This window comes from Balaenoptera ricei, chromosome 15 (assembly GCF_028023285.1).
Source record: "Balaenoptera ricei isolate mBalRic1 chromosome 15, mBalRic1.hap2, whole genome shotgun sequence".
Classification (NCBI taxonomy): Eukaryota; Metazoa; Chordata; class Mammalia; order Artiodactyla; family Balaenopteridae; genus Balaenoptera; species Balaenoptera ricei.
In genome coordinates this window covers 79,863,327-79,882,434 of record NC_082653.1, presented here as the reverse complement: position 1 = coordinate 79,882,434, position 19,108 = coordinate 79,863,327, and the positions used below count along the sequence as shown (strand labels likewise).

General features: G+C 52.0%; 1 protein-coding gene and 1 long non-coding RNA gene across 5 annotated transcripts; one reads left to right on the top strand and one right to left on the bottom strand.

Annotated features, from left to right (window-relative positions):
* Window positions 1–6,164: 6,164 nt before the first annotated feature.
* On the bottom strand, window positions 6,165–10,857 carry ABHD11 (abhydrolase domain containing 11). Of its 4 annotated transcripts, XR_009497634.1 has the most exons (7): window positions 10,662–10,855; window positions 10,373–10,508; window positions 9,519–9,692; window positions 9,180–9,350; window positions 8,895–9,076; window positions 8,458–8,672; window positions 6,165–7,880 (listed from the first exon to the last, which is right to left on the bottom strand). XR_009497634.1 is itself a non-coding variant. In XM_059897517.1 (6 exons), the coding sequence occupies exons 1-6, from the start codon at window positions 10,775–10,777 to the stop codon at window positions 8,540–8,542; spliced, it is 828 nt and encodes a 275-aa protein (XP_059753500.1). In that variant the 5' UTR covers window positions 10,778–10,857; the 3' UTR covers window positions 8,379–8,539. The 4 variants fall into 4 exon arrangements, 3 of the variants coding, with proteins under 3 accessions (XP_059753500.1, XP_059753499.1, XP_059753501.1); XM_059897517.1 differs by lacking the exon at window positions 6,165–7,880 and having other exon boundaries at window positions 8,379–8,588; window positions 10,662–10,857; XM_059897516.1 differs by lacking the exon at window positions 6,165–7,880 and having other exon boundaries at window positions 8,379–8,672.
* LOC132349256 (uncharacterized) lies at window positions 7,321–8,094 on the top strand. The gene is made up of 3 exons (XR_009497635.1): window positions 7,321–7,368; window positions 7,690–7,784; window positions 8,010–8,094. It is a non-coding gene; the product is annotated as an uncharacterized LOC132349256 (long non-coding RNA).
* Window positions 10,858–19,108: the final 8,251 nt, after the last annotated feature.

The window sequence follows — 19,108 nt, the reverse complement described above, 5'->3', positions numbered from 1 at the left end:
AGGCAGCTGGGCCAAAGGTGATGGCAATGGTGGTGATGAGAAGTGGTCACATCCTGGATACATTTTATTTTTATTTATTTTATTTTATTTTATTTCTTGGCTGCGCCGTGTGGCTTGCGGGATCTTAGTTCCCCAACCAGGGATTGAACCTGGGCCACAGCAGTGAAAGCACCGAGTCCTAACCACTGGACCACCAGGGAACTCCCCTGGACACATTTTAAAGGCAGAGCCAACTGAGAGAAAGAGAGGCATCAAGGATGCCTGGAGTCAAGTTTTTTGCCCTGAACACCTGGAAAGATGGTGTTGCCATTTGCAAAGATGGAGGAAAAACTAGAGGAGGATCAGGTAGCAGGTGGGTGGCAGGTGGTGATAGGATTTGGGGTTTGGACCCTTAAGTTTGAGTGGCCCATTAGACATCCCACCAGGAAGGGCAAGTAGGCCACTGCCCATAGGAATCTGGAATTCGCGGGAGAGGTCCAGGCTGGAAGCGGCCAGCATAGATGGTCTTAAAGCAAGGGAAGAGGCTCATCTATAGCAGCATGGAGACCAGCTGGAAGGCTGCTGTGTTGTCCAGGAGAGAGACGGGGACTGTGTGAACAAGAGCAGGACCCATTGGCTGGAGAGAAGGGTCAAAGGCATTCAAGAGATTTATTTAAGGGAATTCCCTGGCAGTCCAGTAGCTACAGTTAGGACTCCGCGCTTCCACTGCAGGGGACACGGGTTCGATCCCTGGTCAGGGAACTCAGATCCCACAAGCCATGTGGCCAAGAAAAAAAAAAAAAAAAAAGAGAGAGAGAGAGATTTATTTAATACGACTGCACTTTATTTCAATTATGAAAAGAATATGTTTGTTGTAAAACATTAAAACAGTGACAGAGGCTTCCCTGGTGGCAGTGGTTAAGAATCTGCCTGCCAATGCAGGGGACGCGGGTTCGAGCCCTGGTCTGGGAAGATCCCACATCCCGCGGAGCAACTAAGCCCGTGTGCCACAGCTACTGAGCCTGCGCTCTAGAGCCCGCGAGCCACAACTACTGAGCCCATGTGCCACAACTACTGAAGCCCGTGTGCCTAGAGCCCATGCTCCGCAACAAGAGAAACCACCGCAATGAGAGGCCTGCGCGCCGCAACGAAGAGTAGCCCCCGCTCGTTGCAACTAAAAAGAAAGCCCACGCGCAGCAACGAAGATCCAACGCAGCCAAAAAAACCCAAACAAATAAATAAATAAATTTATTTAAAACAAAACAAAACAGTGACAGATATTATGAACTAGAAGCCACAGGCCCTGTGACTGACCATGTGCAGATAAGCACAGAACTGGCACCTGGGGGAGGGGTTCGACCAGGATGTGTAGCATTTAAGGTGTCTGCCCTGACATCCAGAGGAGACAGGCAGACAGTCAATGAGGAGTTAGTGTGGCACACAGGCTGGAGACTTGGAAGGCAGGAGGAGTCTGGCTTGGGGTGGAAATGGAAGTTGTGGGCCACAGTCCAGGGAAGTGTGTGCATATGTGTGTGTGTGTGTCTGTGTCTATGGAAGAAGGTGAAGGGCTGAAGATGAAACTGACAGGTGAGGGATGGCCGGAGACGGAGGAGCCAGAACCACGGCAGGAGCTAAAGTAGAAGCTGCTGCACAAGATGCCATGAGTACCTGAGCAGCCACCTCCGTGGGATCAGGGACCACTTCGCAGAGGTGGGGCATTTGACTTGGGGTTTAAAGGATGAGTAGGAGGTGGCCAGGTGGAGAATGGGGGAAGGGAGAATGGGGCAAAGCTGTGAACAAGGACATGGACAGTGAGAGAGCAGGGCTCAGTCCCTGTGGGAACCAGACAGTCCCCACAACACACGTCACTTCCATTCTTTAATGTGGTTAATTGATGGAGATTCAGTCCAGACCAATGTTCTGTAGAGCCCTGTCCCCACTCTCATTAAAGGGGCATCACTGTGCCCCAACATTGGCATTCTGCACCCCTCTACTTGTTCAGGTTTCCTTTTTTCCTTGAGGAGCGGGGGAAATGCTGGTACCACAATGTAGCTTTCCAGGTCCTTTGTGGTCTGGCCCTGCCTCGCTTCTTGGAGGCCGCCTTCCCTCCCACCCTGTGAGCAGCCGTAATGCCTGACCTGCACCCTCCTCTCAGGCCTTTGCACATGCCTGGGGCCCTCTCCTCCCTCTTTTCTCCTCCTCTCCATGCAGCTGGCCAATGACTTCTAGTCCTTCCCTCCTAGACATCACCTCCTCCAAGAGTTCGTCCCTGACCACCCAAGAATGAGCTTTGCACTCCTTCTGCGTGGTCCCACAAAGGCCTGTATTTATCCCGACTATAGCACTATTGTCCTGTGTGCATATAGTGTGTGTTAAGTGTCTGTCCCCTCATTAGATCGGGACACATAAAGGGAAGGAACGGGGTCATGTTCTTGTTGATTCCCCAGGGCTGGCACAGAAAGTGTGTTTGCAGACTGAGCTGTAAACACTTGCATGCTTGAATGAGGCGTGTTCCTATAAAGGAGCACTGAAGGAAAGGCTGGGCGTCTGGGAGCTCCCTCGCCCCAGCACGGTTTGGGGTTTCCATCCCAACAGCTGGGAGGGTGGGAGTGGGGATCCCTAATATTGGGAACTGCTGCCATCTGCTGGGCAAGGCCGGTGTTGCCTTGCCCACGCCCTCACCGCTGAGCACCTGTGTGCCCAGGTTGGGATGATGACAGTCACTACTTGTCCTCCAGAAGCTCTCGGGCTGGTGGGAGAGACACCCTGACAGTGACAAGGCAATGATGTGGAATTATATGGGCTTTCGGGGTCTGGAGGAGGAAGGGGAGGCAGCTTGTGTAGAATTCAGGAATTCTGTCCCTGGGGCAGAGTTGTGAGGGGCGCAGAGAAGGAAGGGCCAGCCAACCCAGGCTCTGAGGCTGCGTGTGTGTGCGTGTGCGTGTGTGTGTGTTGTTGATGTTCTCCTGTTGTGGCTTTTCTGCTGCTTTCTGGCAGCAGAAAGATTTACTCCCTCTTTCTCCTCCCCTGGGAAGTCTGGCCCTGGCCCATTATTGTACAAAGTGCTGGCCATTGTGTAAGGGTCACTCTTAGTGTGACCCTATCAGGAAGGCCCTCCTTTAGTTCCATTTCACAGATGAGGACGATGAGGCTCAGAGAGGTAAACACAAACCAGGTACTGAGGGTTGGGTGACATGGTTTGTAAGCCACCGAGCCCTGCAAATCCAAGCTGTTTTGACCACAAAGTCCAGCCCTGCCCGGCAGGCAGCTCTCCTTCCCCCTTCCAGACTCCCCAACCCCAGCCCGCTATCTTCTAGCTCACTCTTGAGGCCTGGGCTCAGCCATCCTGGGGGAGCAGCAGAGGAGGGAGATACGGGCAGTAGGCAGCTGGGGAATGAGTCTCACCGCTCAGTGTGTGATATTTAAGGTATTTGTGATGGAATTGACTATATGCCTGAATACATTGCCCTCCTTTTCCCAATGAGATTTTTAAAAAAGAAATTTGGCCCATAGTCTAATTAAAACATTTAGGGATGCAAATGAAATAAGTGGCTCCCTAGTAATGATATTTAGTGAAAACATTTAAAATGGAAATACTTTAAATCACATATTTTTACAAATAACTTTATTTCAAAACAATTCTTTTCCACGCTCACGGTTTGTGAAGGTTTATTCAAACCCTTCACTTGCATTTCTGCTTCTCATTGTCATGTCACGTGTCATCCCTAGCATCTCCTTTGAGTTCCCTAATACAGCTTTCTCGAATGCGTCATCTGCACTTGTGCTTGGAAATACAGAACCTTTTTTTTTTTTTTTTTTTGGCTGCACTGCATGGCTTGCGGAACTTCCCCGACCAGGGATTGAACCCGTGCCCCCTGCAGTGGCAGCGCGGAATCTTAACCACTGAACCATCAGGGGAACCCAGAGCTTTTTGAATCCATGAATGATGCTGTTGCTGGAAAAATTATGAGTCAAGTCATGAGAATGGTTATTTCTCATCTCAGTGGTAGGTTAATATTTGTGATCTCCCTAGGGTAGTGCAGAATTATATAAAATAGCAATCTCCTAGTCTTTTATCATTCTCTTGCCCTTTCTTTTTCTTCACAGCATTTCTTACCACCTGGTATACTCATTTATTTGTTTATTGTTTATTGTCTATCTATCTCCCTTCCCTAGAACGTGAGCTCCGGTGGTCAGGGAACTTTGTCTATCTTCCGGTTTTATGTCCGTCACTTGGAAGCATGCCTGAAGCATAGTAGGTGCTCAATAAATATCTATAGAATGAATGAATACAAAAGTCTTAGAAATGTTTGATAGCCCAGTGGCAGCCAGGACCATGCATGCAGATGGCACTGGAGTGGGATGGGAAGGCAGCCCTGCCGGACCCAACCCCATGTAAGGAGGGCATCTAAGTCGGGGGCAGCCTGTTGTCTCAGAGGATTAGCTACCTACAGGGAGATTGAACAAATTATAAAATATATTGAAGACAATTGGGGAAAAGGAAGTAAAAATCTGGAAAGGGGGAAAGCTAGGATGAACCCTGTGCCATTGGAATTTAAGGTCTGAATGGAAACTATTTTTCAATATATGGAAATTGTATTAGTTCGGGTTTTCGGAGAACCAGAACCAATAGGATAAATATAGACAAAGAGACTTATTATGAGGGATTGACTCATGCAATTATGGAGGCTGGGAAGTCTCACAATCTGCTGTCTGCAAGCTGGAGACTTGGAAAGCAGGGTGGTGGAGTTCCAGACTCAGACAGAAGGCCTGAGAACCAGGGAGATCTAATGGTGCAAGTACCAGTCCAAGGGCAGGAGAAGACCAATTCCAGCTCAACAGTCCGGAAGACAGAATTCAACCTTGCTCTGCCTTTTTGTTTTATTCAGGCCCTCAATGAATTGGATGATGCCTGCCCACATCGGGGAGGGCCACCTGCTTTACTCAGGCCACCAAGTCAAATGCTAACTTCTTTTGGAAACACTCTCACAGACACGCCCAGAGGTAATGTTTAACAAGCTATCTGGGCATTCAGTGGCTCAGTAAGGTTGACATATAAAATTAACCATCACACAGATAAAGGAATAAACATAGGTATAAATGTGTATGTTTATGTGTGTATATAAACATGTGTCTACTGAGTGGGCCTGGCAGTAGAGGTTACCCTAATTGCATTGAGCACAACTAACACCCAGATCTTGGTTTCTAAATATTATTCTCCACCAAAAAGAAACAGGTATTCTTGCTGAAATGGCTAATTCCAGGGCTGGGGCAGGGAAAAACAAGATGAACCTGGAATATCTTATTGAGCCAGAAAGAATGGACGTGTCCAAAGAATGATGCGACACACCAAAATGACAAGAGGTCAGCAAGGGGCACCCGTTGACCAATCCTGGGACAATTTAAGCATCAAAATAAATGATAGGAATGGATTATAACCTACTGAATAAAATAGGAAATCACAAGTTCATCTGATAAATAAGTAAATGAATAAATAAATGGGGGTGAAGAAAAAGTTTTTTATAATAGAAGGCCAACTAATAAATGTAGAAGAAATGATAAAATTGGAAAATCACCATTTGCAAACCATTGTATTAATAATTAATTCAGGCAAGAAACATCAATGGATGCTGAAACCTATGGGTGAAAGTGGGATGAAGAAAAGGATGTTTCATAGTCTTAAAGTACCTCCCTTCCCCAATACCTACTAACTATGATCAAGCAATCAACATTACCAGCACGAGTCATGGTTCCAAATGATACTGAATACAAGAACACAGCATCAGGAGTTCCTTGGTGGTCCAGTGATTAGGACTCAGCGCTTTCACTGCCATGGCCTGGGTTCAATCCCTGGTCGGGGAACTAAGATCCCGCAAGCTGTGTGGCGTGGCCAAAAAAAAAGCACAGCATCGTTTTTGTGATATTTCTGCCCAAAATGTATAACAATGGTCTAATTGTGAGAAAGAAATGGACAAACCCAAATTGAAGGACAGTCTACAAAATAAGTTCCCTGTAATCTTCAAACATGTCAAGGTCAAAATTCAAAGAAAGGCTGCAAATTGTTCTAGATTGAGGGAGACCAGAGAGATGTGACAACTGGGTGCAATGTTTGATACCATATTAGTTTTTTTAACCCTAAAAGGATATATATATATATATATATATATATATATATTTTTTTTTTTTTTGACATTGAAGAGCAGTTTGAAATTGTTTCAAAGTAAAAAGTTAAATAAAAGAAATGCCTGGCATGAGTGTTAGACCTTTCCGGCTGACTCCTGCTGACCTGCAGGATTCATTACTGGACAAGCTCCTGTGGAACCCCTGTGACTGGATGTGAGGGGCCTTTGTGCTCCCACTGTCCCTGGACTCCCTGACACCCTTTTCTGATTCTATCTGTGCTTCATCCCTGCTAGCCCCAGAGATCCGAGAGCAGAGGTCCTGTCTGGATCATGACATAGAGCAGCCTCCAGAAACACACTGAATGAATCTCCTCCACAAAAGGGGTTTTTGGGGGTTCAGCTCAGTTCCACCTCTTCACCTGGGTTCAACCAAAGAAACTGGAGTCCGGCTGTTAGAGGTGCACCTGGCTGAGTGGGACCTGGACAGTCAGGAGTCATGTCTGCAGGGAGCTTCCTGGGGGGTCTTGGAGGAAGTATGTCCTATTTAGAGTGGGGTTGAGGGTCTAATCCCCAAGATGGAACCTTGCTGCAAAGGCCTCTCAATGGGGAGGCCCTTTTACACGTTTGAGGTCACTTGTGCTCTCAACGGTCACATCGAGGGGGGTGTGGGATACTGAGATTCTGAGACTACCCCTGCCCCCCCCTCAGAGCACAGCACCTCCACCCACACTCCAGGATCAGAATGTTGGGAATACTGGAGGAATAATGAGCACTATTGTGGGAATACTGGAGGATACTGCTAGGGAGGACAGACCGTTCAAGATGTTAGGAGGCATTTGCCAGGAACGGTTAAGCTTTTGCCCTTCTGTTTTCTGCTGAGCTAAGGTTATGGTTGTATGTGTGGTGATGCCACTCAAGCTTCCAAGATGCCAACTCTTCACCATGGGGGACTGGGGCACCTGTCTCTTAGCGTTGGCGCCATCCGGCTGTCACTCCTTTCTTATCTCCTGATGTGAGTAGAGCGCCCCCTTGAGGTGAGGGGCACGCACGACTGGGCAAGGAACGGGTGAGGAAACTCTGGGCCTGGCTGGAGGGTTCCAGGATCCAGGAGTGGAGGCAGGGGCGTGGTCAGCCTACCCGGGGCAGGGCCTGACAGGGAGTGCCTTGGCAGGAAGGGAGGGCAAAGGGCCACGTCCTCCGCCTGCCCCACCCCGCCGACAAGAGTCCCAGTCACCAGGCCACCCTCTCAGTCTGGGGCCCTCGAGGGGTAAGTGTCCCTCTGAACCCACCTTGTCTCTTTCCTGGGGATCAGGTGAGAATTCCTTTCCTCCTTGGGGGCGGGGGGGTCCAAACACCCTGCCCCCTCTGCTTTCCTTTGGGTGGGAAGGGGCCACACCTACTATCCCCTCAGCATGATGCAGTCCCCTGCCCACGAGACCAGGGCACTGGGGGGCAGGTACGGAACGTCTCAGACCCTTCCCCTCCTGACATCAGCATCAGGGCCAAGGCCAGGGCGGAAGGGCCAAGTGGGACACCTCATCCAGGCAAGGCCCAAACCACTACTCCCTCCTCTGTCACCCTACCACAGAGCCCAGAATCCCAAGTGGCTGGAGCACTGGGGGATACCCAGACAGAGCCCTCGTTGGACCAGGTCCTCCGGGAGCGGGATGAAGCCATTGCCAAGTGAGAGGAAGCTGCTTGTGGGGGACGGGAGGGTGGTGGCTGGCTCACCCTCAGGCTCTGTCCTGCCAGGAGGGGAAGGGGGGACGTCAGGCATTCCTGGAAGAAAAGCCACACAAATACCCACTCTGTCACAAGGCGGGGGCTGTGGCCATACTTGTCCACCCCCAGGGCCCAGAACCAGCTCTGCAGGGCCTGACGCCCAGGCTGCTCTCTCTGCCCCCTCAGGAAGCGGGCAGTGGAGGCTGAGCTGGACATATTCAAAGCCAAGTTGCGAGCTGTGGAGGCCCAGCTGCTGGAAGTTCTGGAGGAGAAGCTGAGACTGAGGCAGGAGGTGGAGGCCTGGGAGGTAGGGTGGACCTGCCGGCCGGGCTCAGGGGGCAGGACCCCGGGCACAAGCCTGGCCCCTGAACCTGCTCTCCCGCCCCCAGGATGACATGCAGCGGCTGGTGAGGCAGCAGGTCGAGAGTCAGCTGCAGAGAGAGTCCAGGGGCGCTCTGGGAGCCCCCATGGACCCTGGAACTGCCAGGACCCCCTGGGTCCGATTCACCCTGAGTCGGTGGGGACGCTGGCGGTGAGAGAGCTCAGCCCAAGACCTTGGGAGGAGTAACTTTATTCATTAAAGTTTAAGGTCTGACGCACCCCCCACGCATCCTCGTGCCCTCTCAGTGCCCACCTGAGTCCTTCTGTGCAGAAACAAGGAGCAGCCCGCAGGGCCTTGAAGCCTGGGGTTTCGTGTCCCCTCTGGCCAGCAACCCTTAGGCCAGGAAGTCTCGGACGGCAGCCATGAAGTCCTGCGGGCAGTCGCTGTGGACCCAGTGGCTAGCATTAGGCACGGTCTGCATCTGGGCCCGAGGGAAGAGCCGCCTAATCTCAGGGTGGTGGCTGGGACTGTCCGCCGGAGAGAAGGCCACCGAGAGGGGGTGAAAGTAGGAAGATGGAGAGAGAAGGAGACAAGTAGAGGCCAAGTGGGGAGGGATGGAGAGCCATGTGAGTCCACCTGCCCAGTGGTGTTTCTGGGTTTTCAGGCGCCCCCTGCCCACACCCCAGCCCTCCCCAGGCTGGGGGCTGGGTAAGTCAGGTATGCGCCTCCCACCACCCAGCCTGGCTTACAGCACGAATTGAGAGTTTCCACCCAGGAGGAAGAGGGCTGGCCCAGAGTAGGTTTCTGGTCGTGGTGGGAAGTTCAAGATCTTGTCCAAGTGCTGGGCCAAGGCATCCAAGTTCACCCTCCACGTGAAGCGCCCGTCCACCTCCACCAGGTTGGTGAGCAGGAACTGCCGCATGCTTATGCTCTGTGGGGGTCCAGCAGTTGCAGGTGGGAGGGACTCCTTGTGAGGCCCAGGGCCGCCACTCTTCCTTTGCCCACAACACCATACAGGGGCTTGGGTGCATTACCTGGATAACACAGCTAAGCTTCTCATCCACCCGTTTTCGGGCACTAGAGAGGGACGCCTCATCCGGGATGTCTATGGCCCTTATGGCTGCTATGTAGTTTGGAAAGTTCAAGCTGGACGGGCTCTCCACTGGGCTGATGTCCACGGCAATCAAGCGCTCCACCAGCTCTGGCTGTGGGAGAGAATCAGACTGGGGACCTTAGGGCAGGCATAGCAGGTCTCAGGCCTAGTTCCCGGATCCTGAACTTGGCCATCCAAGGCTCACTGGAGTTCCAGGTTGCCTGCTGGGCACTCAGGGTCTACAGTGGATGTGAAGAAGCCCTGGATAGAGACGGCTCACCCTCTGAAGTGCCAGCAGCATGGCTGTCCTGCCTCCCATGCTGTGGCCAATGAGGACGCAGGGCACTAGGCCCAGCTGGGGCAGGAGGTCCTGCAGATCCTGGCTCATGGCCTCGTAGCTCATGTCTGGGCTGTGAGGGCTGTCACCATGGTTCCGAGCATCCACTGTCAGCACCTGGGGAGTGGGTGAGGCGGGCAGCTCTGGCATCCACATTCAGGGCATAGCCAAAAGCCTGGCAGATCTGCAGGCTGAGGGAGGTGGAGAGCCTGGGGTGGGGGGGAGATCCAGAAGGGGAAGAAGGGCCCGAAAGGTGAGAAGGCCCAGTTCTCAGACCTTGGAGGCCCAGATGACGAACCTGGAGCCACTGTGCCAGAAGGCCCAAGGAATGTGACCATGTCTCTGTAGGTTTGGCCTAGCTGGGTGGCAACTCCAGAGAAAGCAGACACCAAGAATTGGCAACAGCTGGAGCACAGCAGGACGGGCTGCTGTATGAGGTGGAAAGCCCCGTGTCATCCCTGGTGAACAAGCAGGGTCTGGCCCCCTTAGAGGGTAGGGTATTGGTGCTTAGGCATCTGACAGCAGAGCCTAGGTTAGGGTGCAGCACGCAGACCTGTAACACGAATGAAGGACTGGATGGGTGAAAGCACGAGGGAATGAATGGGGTTCATCTAGGGCCTGGGTCTGCCCTGGGGCCTCCAACCTTAGAAGGTCAATCCCTTCTTTCATTTCTGCCTAGAAGGACCTGCCACTCCCAGCGTTGAGGACAGAGAAGCTGGCCACACCTCGGCCTCCTCTAGGGCCCCGCCCACCCAGGCCCCGCCTCCCTCGGGTCCCCGCCTCCCCCGGAAGCTCACCCTCCGGCCTGTCTGCTGGGCCAGGGCCTTGGCGATGGAGTTGAAGTTGGTTTTGCAGCCGAAGAGCCCATGCAGAAAGACGAGGGGCGGGCGGGTTGCCTCCCCGTCCAGAAGTCTGTAGGAAAGCGGCACCGGCCTGGCGGGAGGAGCAAGGGTAGGGGAAGGGTCTGAGCCGGGTGGCGAAGCGGCCTGGGAGAGGGCGGGCCCAAGCGGAGGAAGTGGAGACATCTGAGTCGGACTGGAGGGGGAGGGGCGAAGGACGAACTTGCACCTGACACCCTTGACTGACCTTGGCTCGGTGCCGCCTTGGCTGCTGCTGGGTGCGACAGGCACTCTGGAGAAGCTGGGACTGGAGGGGCCCAGGCCCCTACGGGGGAGCCTCCAGGCGCGGGCCCAGCGGAGCATCTCCTGGATCTCCTACCCGGCGCGCACCTCGTGGTGTCCCCCGGCTCCGCCTCGCTCACAGCCCCGCCCAATTCCGACTGGAGCTCCGCCTTCTCCCCGCCCCCTATCGCGGAGCGCTCCTCCTTCGCTCACGTTTCCTTACGTAATCCCGGAAAACTGTCTCCCCCCCCGGCTCCGCCCCTTGCGTCACTACGTAACCCTGTGGGCACCACGCCCACAGGCGAGAGCACCGCACCTGGCCACGCCCTGGGCGGAGCCAACCAATACCCTGGCCCCGCCCTGCTAAGCTCCGCCCGGCCCCTCCCCGCGCAGAATTCTTGCGGGGAGTCGGAGCCTGAGTTTTGGAATCACATTCCCGCAGCTCGTGACGTGCTGGGTTTGGGGCTTGAACTCTGGCCGCGGGGCAGATCCTTGGCAAGCCGAGGAGGCGCTGCCTGGGCCCGCTGCGGACCCCGCACCTGGCCCGCTCCGGATGCTGTATTTTCTGTGCCGCTGGCGGTCGCAGGCGAGAGGCGCCATGAGTGGCTCCCGTCGTCGAGGCGCCAGCTTGGAGGCGCCGTGCTCCACAGCCGGGGGCCCATGCAGGCTGGACGGAGCACCTCTTACCAATCCTGAAGTCTACTCTAGAAAGAGCTAGGAGAGACTCTAGAGGTCATTTCCAACCCGCCCCTCGACCCCCGCTCCCGCCCTTTACCGATGAGGAAACTGAGGCAAATAACTTTTACAAGCGGTATAACTGTAACCTCTGGTCTGTGAGTCAAGGTGGGAGGCCAGGTGTTTGTACTAAAGGGGGCATTTGCTGCACTGAGCTGAAATGGTTCAGATCTGCTCACCCCCGCCCCCCATTTACCAGCAGAGAAATAAATAATCTTCCCACCCCGCTCAGCACATCGTGCAGGGAAGTCGCCTCCTTTTGGAACACTGACTGCCTGCCATCTTCTCTGACCAGTCTGGGGTAGTGGTGGCAGTGGCGACATTGTCTCAGGTCTCAGCCGGCTTCCACAGCAGTCCAGCCTTCAGCAGTTGCAAGAGTAGCTGCTCTTTCTACAGCATTCTTCTGCTCAGAAACGGTCAGGGGGAATTTCCTGGTGGTCCAGTGGTTAGGACTCCGTGCTCTCACTGCTGAGGGCCCGAGTTCAATCCCTGGTCGGGGAACTAAGATCCCACAAACTGCGCAGTGCCAGGCACCCCCAAGGACTATACTGCACACCTCCCTTCAGGTCCTTTCCCCCACCACCTTAAAAGTCCTCCACGTCTTTTAAGGTCCAGGATAACTGCCACCTCTTCCTCAAGCCTTCCCAGCTTTTCCCAGTTGAAACTAATCTCTTCCACCACATGTTCTCAAAACATTTGTCAGAGTATGGACTTCTATGTGTCCACCATAGGCTGGGGGCTCCTGAAGGACCTGGGTCGTGTTTGTTCGTCTGGCGCAAAGTGCAACAGTAATTTTACTGAATGATTATGGAGAGATTCAAGCACTAGCTGAGGCTTAGGTGTAGGTTCAGCTGGTAGCTGGGTCAGTGCCCCCTCCAGGACATGGCACCTGGGCTAGCCAGGGTTCCACTGGCTTCTCCCCCACCTCCTTAGGACAAGCCTGATGGAGTCAGTACAGTAGGATGCATCCTAACTCCATGGCCTCATAAATGCCTTGCCTAACGAAGTGGCCCCCATCTTGAGCCAGCCTGGTGATGGGCAGGTGTTTTGTTCTAATCTGAGGAGGGCTTTGAGGTCGCTGGGGACTCTAAACACACCAGGTGGTGTGATCATTTGCTGCCAGCATAGTCAATAGGGGCATGATGAGAACATCTGAGCCCTGGAGGGGGGTTGGTCCAAGGCCTGGGAGGGGTCTTTGGAGGAGATCAGGTAGGAAGTTTTTCTAGAACTGGTGAATAAAGGAGAAGGGGGTTGACGTCATGGTGGTGATTCAGAAGAGTAGCATTTCAAAGGTGGTTTCAGGTGGGCCCCCATCCCCACCCCAGCCTACTGTCTAACTGGGTAACCTGAGCCTGGCCCACAACCCTTGACCATCTGCCCCCAGCCAGAGTCCTGGGTCTAGGGGCAGAAGCAGTCTTGAGACGTTTCTGCGTCCTGGGCCCCAGCTGTGTCACGTGGCCGGTGAGGACCTGGCTGGCTGGCAAGCAGAAAAACCAGTTGGCTTGAGGTTTTCACTTGAATGTTCCAGAAGAAGCAGTGGGGCCAGGAGAGGGGTTGTTGCTACCTTGGAAGGACTCTGGTGATGGGGTGTTGGGCAGGGGTCAACCTTAGGGCCGTCCACCCCTCCCATCTTGTCAGGAACAGGCCAGTGGCCTCGCTGGTGGTTGGTGAGGGTCTCCTTCTTGGGGGGTGTCAAGCCCGTGATATGCTGAGGTTGATGTAGGTGGAGAAACGGGGTGCAGAATGAGGACGCTCCACCTGGGTGATCGACTCTCCACTTCCGCATCTCTGTTCCCAGCCGTCCAACCTGGGAAGGTGTTAGCATCCTTATTTTACTGCTGAGAAAATGGAGACTTGGGAGGTGAAGTCACCCAGCTCCAATCATGCAGCCCCCGTGTGGCGCAACCCGAAGTCCTTCCCCAGCTGTGTGACTCCTAGTACAGTGCTCCGAGTATTTCCTCACCACCCTTCTGGCTGGGGACTGAGAGCCAAGGGGGTGCGGCCTGTGGCCACAGGAACACTGCACCCTGGTGGCGGCGGCGTTGAATGGGTTAAGACAGGGAGGTGGCGGGTGTCCCTTAACCGCACCTGGCTCAGTATCGGTCACGTGGCCAGGGTTTCACCTGCCCCGCTGAGCAGGGACAATCAGGCTGCTTGTTTCCGGGACTGGTCACCATGGTGACAGGAGGGCGCCTGGGGAGGTCAACAGGGCAAATTCCTCCCCGCCGCCAGGTGGGGCAGGGGTGTCGGTCAGGCGGGTGTCACCGGGGTTCCTCGAAGACCCCTCGAGGTTTCCCTTGGGGCTGTCCCCGTGGCCCCCCTCAGGTGACTCCCATCCAGCATCCTCCCATAGCACCCCACCCCCAACCCAACTTCTCTCTTCCCAGATTTTGAACCTGAGTTTATTAAACGGCCAAGACTTTTGTATGCATTATCTTGTGTAATCAGCACAGCAGCCTGTTCTGCGTGGAAGTGGTGGTAATCCCCTGTGCCTCCCCCCGACTCAGGGAACACTTTGAGAACATTTGCTCCTGCCTTCTTTCATTCAACAATCAACAGATATTCTTGGGGCCTCATGCCTTTCTAGACACAGGCGCCTTTCTAGAGACAGCCAGTGAACAAAACAACAGACTAATGAACCACACAACAGTGGATGGTGTGGAGTATTTATTTTCTTCGGAGCAGGTTGGAGAGGCTCCTGGGGACCCCGTGTAGAAGACAGAGACTGCGCGTGATCATCCTCTAGCCCTGGTGTCCAGAACACCTCTGGGGACCCTTTCTGCCACCTCAAGGCCTTACCTGTACCTCCTCCCCTCCAAGCTCCCCACCAGACCCACAGATCCTCCGTCTCCTGCTTTCACCTACTTGCTCCTCTGCTCCAGAACCCACGACAGGCCCTGCTAACTCTTTTTAAAAATTTATTTGTTTATCTTTGGCCGCATTGGGTCTTCGTTGCTGTGCGCGGGCTTTCTCTAGTTGCGGTGAGCGGGGGCTACTCTTTCTTGCCGTGCATGGGCTTCTCATTGCAGTGGCTTCTCTTGTTGCAGAGCACGGGCTCTAGGTGCACGGGCTTCAGTAGTTGTGGCACACGGGCTCAGTAGTTGTGGCTCGTGGGCTCTAGAGCCCAGGCTTCGTAGTTGTGGCACACGGGCTTAGTTGCTCCGTGGCATGTGGCATCCTCCCGGACCAGGGCTCGAACCCCTGTCCCCTGCGTTGGCAGGCAGGTTCTTAACCACTGCACCACCAGGGAAGTCCCGGCCCTGCTAACTCTTGTCAACATTTTTCCTACCTCCAGACTCACGTGCACAGTCACTGTACCCCCAGTCACAGCCTCATCACAGGCACACGTTCTTAAAGTAGGTGGGGTGAGGACACCTCCTCTTTTGGGGTGGAGGGAGTCTGTGTATTTTGAAACCCAGCAGCCTTCACTCCCCTTGAGAAACAGCAGCCTGCAGTTTGCACACCAGCCCCCTCTGCCTGCATTTTGGAGCCTTCATTTACTGAGCGCTATGTGCCAGGCACTGGGGATGCAGGGGTGAGCCCGGATCAATTCACAGACCTGACAGTCTGGTGGGGAAGATTCGAATGGATGTGTGATCACACACCCAGTAAATATGCAAAGGAAAGTGAGAGCATAAAACCGAGGAATCCGACTGGCCCTGCAGAAGTGATGCTTGAATGGAGATCTGAAGGATGAGTAGGAGTCGGCCAGGTGAAGGGGTTACAGTGGAGGACGGTGTTCCAGAAGTTGGCACACCATGTTCAATGACAAAGCCATCCCATTTCTCAAGGCAGAATCAGGGGTCATTTCTGATGCCTCCTTCCTTACCTCCTCCACCCCCAACCAATCCCTCACCTAGTTCTGTTGATTTTTATCTTCCAAATAGCTCTGATATCCATCGACTTCTGTCCATCTCCACGGCCCCATCTCGCCACTCCATCACCACCTTCTCACTGGACCTGTCCATTTTGGCCCTTCTAGTATTTTCCCTACATAGTAGGCAGCTTGGTCTTTTCCAAACATACAATATATTTCTATGTTAATCTAGTTTGTTCCTTTTTACATTTTCCTATTTTTCTGTGCTCTGGGTTCTGTGTTCAGTGCTCCTGGGGATGCATGTGGCAGACCAGAGTAGAAAAGCTGGTTTTTGTGTTTCAAAAGCTGAAGCCCAGAGGGGAAGAGGAAGCCTCAGTAGAGATAAGTGTTTGGGCCAAGAATGGGAGGGGTCTGCCACTTACTTCTTAGCAGGGTCCCCAGAAAGGAATGGCTCATGGGCTTACTAGGCAGGCAGGATCATAGGCAGCTTGCAAAATTGTTCCTAGCTCTGAGCCCAAAGCAGACACAGTACAAACCACAGGACCAAAGGGACCATGGAGACAAGATGGTGATGCCTCAGCAGTGATCACTGTTGCCTGAGGGCTGGATACTGTCCAACTTCACCCTCCCCCCAGCCTCCTCCCTCATCTCCCCCCTCCAACACACCCCCAGCAAATCTGGCCCTGCTGAATGTCCTGGAATTGTGGCCCAGCCACTGCCTCAGCAGAATGGAGCATCAAGGAAATAATGTTATTGCATGGCTCAGTTTATGAACTGACTTTCATAATTGCCACAATGCCATATGCACGGACTTTCTTTATAAATCAACAATCCAATAATTCATTCGGCAAATATTTGCTGGGCACCCGCGGATGCTAAATATGAATTTTAGAGTTAGGGATATGGCAGTTACACGGCCCTCTTCCTCAAGGAACACAAAAAACCAAAACCAAAAAACCCCCCAGCATTTCTGCTTTCAAGTGGGCAGGGTGCTGTGTTCAGTAATTGGGGTGGGAGATATTAAGTAGGGTGGTAAGGAAAGGTCTCAGGTAAGGTGAAATTTGGAGGATAAGAAGGAGGCAGTCATATAAACACCAGGGGGAAAAGTGTTTTAGGCAGAGGGAATAGTATGTGCAAAGGCCCTGAAGTACACAAGACCTTCCCTTGTTAGAAGAACAGAGAGGAAGGCAGAGGAAGCTGGAGCAGAGAAAGCAAGGGGAAAAAGGCATATAAGAGATGGGCTGGGGTGGGTCCATGTAGGGGCCTGGTAAGGGATTTGGTCTTTATTAAAGAGAAATGAGAGCCAGTAAGGGTTTAAGCGGGGAGAGACATGATTTCCATTTTACAAAGACTATTTGGCTATGCAGGAGAAGGCTGGAGAGACAGATTAGAGGGGAGGTGGTGGAGAGGAAGGAAAATCAGCCAGGAAGCTATTGTATTATCTAGTTGAGACAAGATGGTAACTTTTGACTGTGAGGTGGCTGTGGAGATAGAGAGAGGTAGATAGACTTGAGATATATTTTGAGTTAGAATTAATAGGATTGGATGAACAATTTTTTTTATTTTTTATTTTTGGCTGCAGGGCGTGGCTTGTGGGATCTTAGTTCCCCGACCAGGGATCGAACCTGCACCCTCAGCAGTGAAAGCACAGAGTCCTAACCACTGGACCACCAGGGAATTCCCTGGATGAAGAATTAGATGGATAGAGAGGAAGATGCTGCTTAGGAAAAGGAAGAAATCAAGGACAACTCCCAGGTTTCTGGATGGGTAGTTGTGCCATTTACAGAGATGGGGAAGGCTGGAGAGGAATTTATTTTCCCCCCTCTATAGGGTACAAGTGGTAAGGGAGAATCTAGAGTTCCACTTGAGGCATGTTAAGTTTGAGATGCCCATGAGATAGCATAATAGTTAACATTTATTGAGTTTAACATGCCAAGCGCTGTTCTAAATGCTTTATATCCATTAACTCATTTACTCCTCATAATGACTGTGAGAGGGTACATGTATTATTTAATCCCTCCTTTAATAGCTGAGAGAATTGAGCAACAGAGAGGTTAATTAATTGCCCACGATCACTCTGCTTGGAAGCTGCAGGGCCGGGATCCAATCCCAAGTGGTTGGGCTCCAGGGGCCATGCTGTTAACCAGTGTCCTCTACTGTCTTCGTGGCATTCAAGGAGGCAGGTGGATGCATGAGTGGGGAGCTCGGAGGAGAGGTCTGGGAGCTGGAGGATGTTAAAGCCATGGAAATGGGAGAGACGCTCACAGGGGATAAAAGTGCATTGGAGGAAGAGAAGAGGGCCTAAGACAGAGGACCTTTGGAGGATGGCAGGAAGGGAGATGGAGGAAGTGCACAGAAGGAGGAGGAAGGCCAGGCGAGGGTGGTGTCACAACGAGCAGGACAAGTGAGAGTTCTGAGGAGGAGAGAGAGCGGTCACCTCTGTCAACAGTTGCTGAGAGCGTGAGTAAACTCCGGATGGAAAGGTGACTATTGGCCATGGCAAACTGGAGGCCCCAGGGACCTTGCCAGGAGCAGCTTGGAGTGGCGAAGGGGTGGGAGTAGGAGCAGACAGGAGGGGCTGATTGGCATGTGGGCAGGGAGGAAGCAAAATCAGGGGTGAGATAACTCTTGAGGTGAACAGAGAAATGGGGTGGCATCTCTTTGGAGGTGTGAAGTCAAGGAACTTTTTTTTTTTAAGATGGGAGATAAACGTTTATATGTTGATGTGAAGGATATAGTAGAGAGTGGGTGGTATTTGCTAATGCAAGAGAAATAAGGTATTTCTGAGGGAGATCGTTTTTTCTATCTACCTTTTTTAGTTTTTATTTTTAAAATTTAAAAAAATTTTAAATTTTAATTTATTTTTATTATTTAATTTAGTTTATTGGATCTACCTTTCTTTATAATTTAAATTTAAATTTTTACTTTTATTTTCTTTTATTTTTTGGCTGTGCTGTGCAGCTTGCAGGATTTTAGTTTCCTGGCCAGGGATTGAACCCGGGCCCACGACAGTGAAAGTGCAGAGTTCTCACCACTGGACCGCCAGGGAATTCCCTGGATCTACCTTTAAAAAAAAAAACTTTTTATTATGAAAAATTTTAAACATATATGAAGGGAGATAGAATCACCATTACCCATCACCCAGCTTCAACAATTATCAACTCAAGGCCAATCTTGTTTCATCTGTACTCCATGTATCTCCTCTCCCATCTCTGCATTATTTTGAAATAAACCTCAGACATCATACTATTTCATCTGTAAATATTTCAGTATGTTTCTCTAAAAGCTAAGGACCTATTTGTTTTTTAAACATAAACCACCATATAATTTACATACTTTTTTTCTTTCTTCCCCTCCGCACCACTGGCATGTGGAACTTCCCTGACCAGGGATTGAACCTGTACCCCTGCAGTGGAAGCACAGAGTCTTAACCACTGGACCACTTAATATTTCTTAATATTATCAATTATACACTCAGTGTCCACTTTTCTAATTTCTTTCCTAGGCAAGTGGAAGCCTAGTCCTGCGGCCCGGCAACAGACCTTCCCTCCTATCTCACTGGCTGCAAAAATGTCACATGCCCACTCTGAGCCAATCACCATGGAGGGAAAGAGACCAACCACCATGATTGGCTTAGTCTAATCAGGAGTTATCACTGGAGCTGGGGGTGGGGGTCTGCTCTAGTTATCTATAGATGCATAAAATGAATATCCCATATCTTTGCACACTGAGTATTTCTGAACAATGTTACCTAGAAGTGGAGTTACTGGATCTCAGATTTTTTTATACTTATAAAGGACCTTATTTTTTGTAGAAGTGGTCAAATTGCCCTCCAAAAAATTGGTTATTGTATCAATATA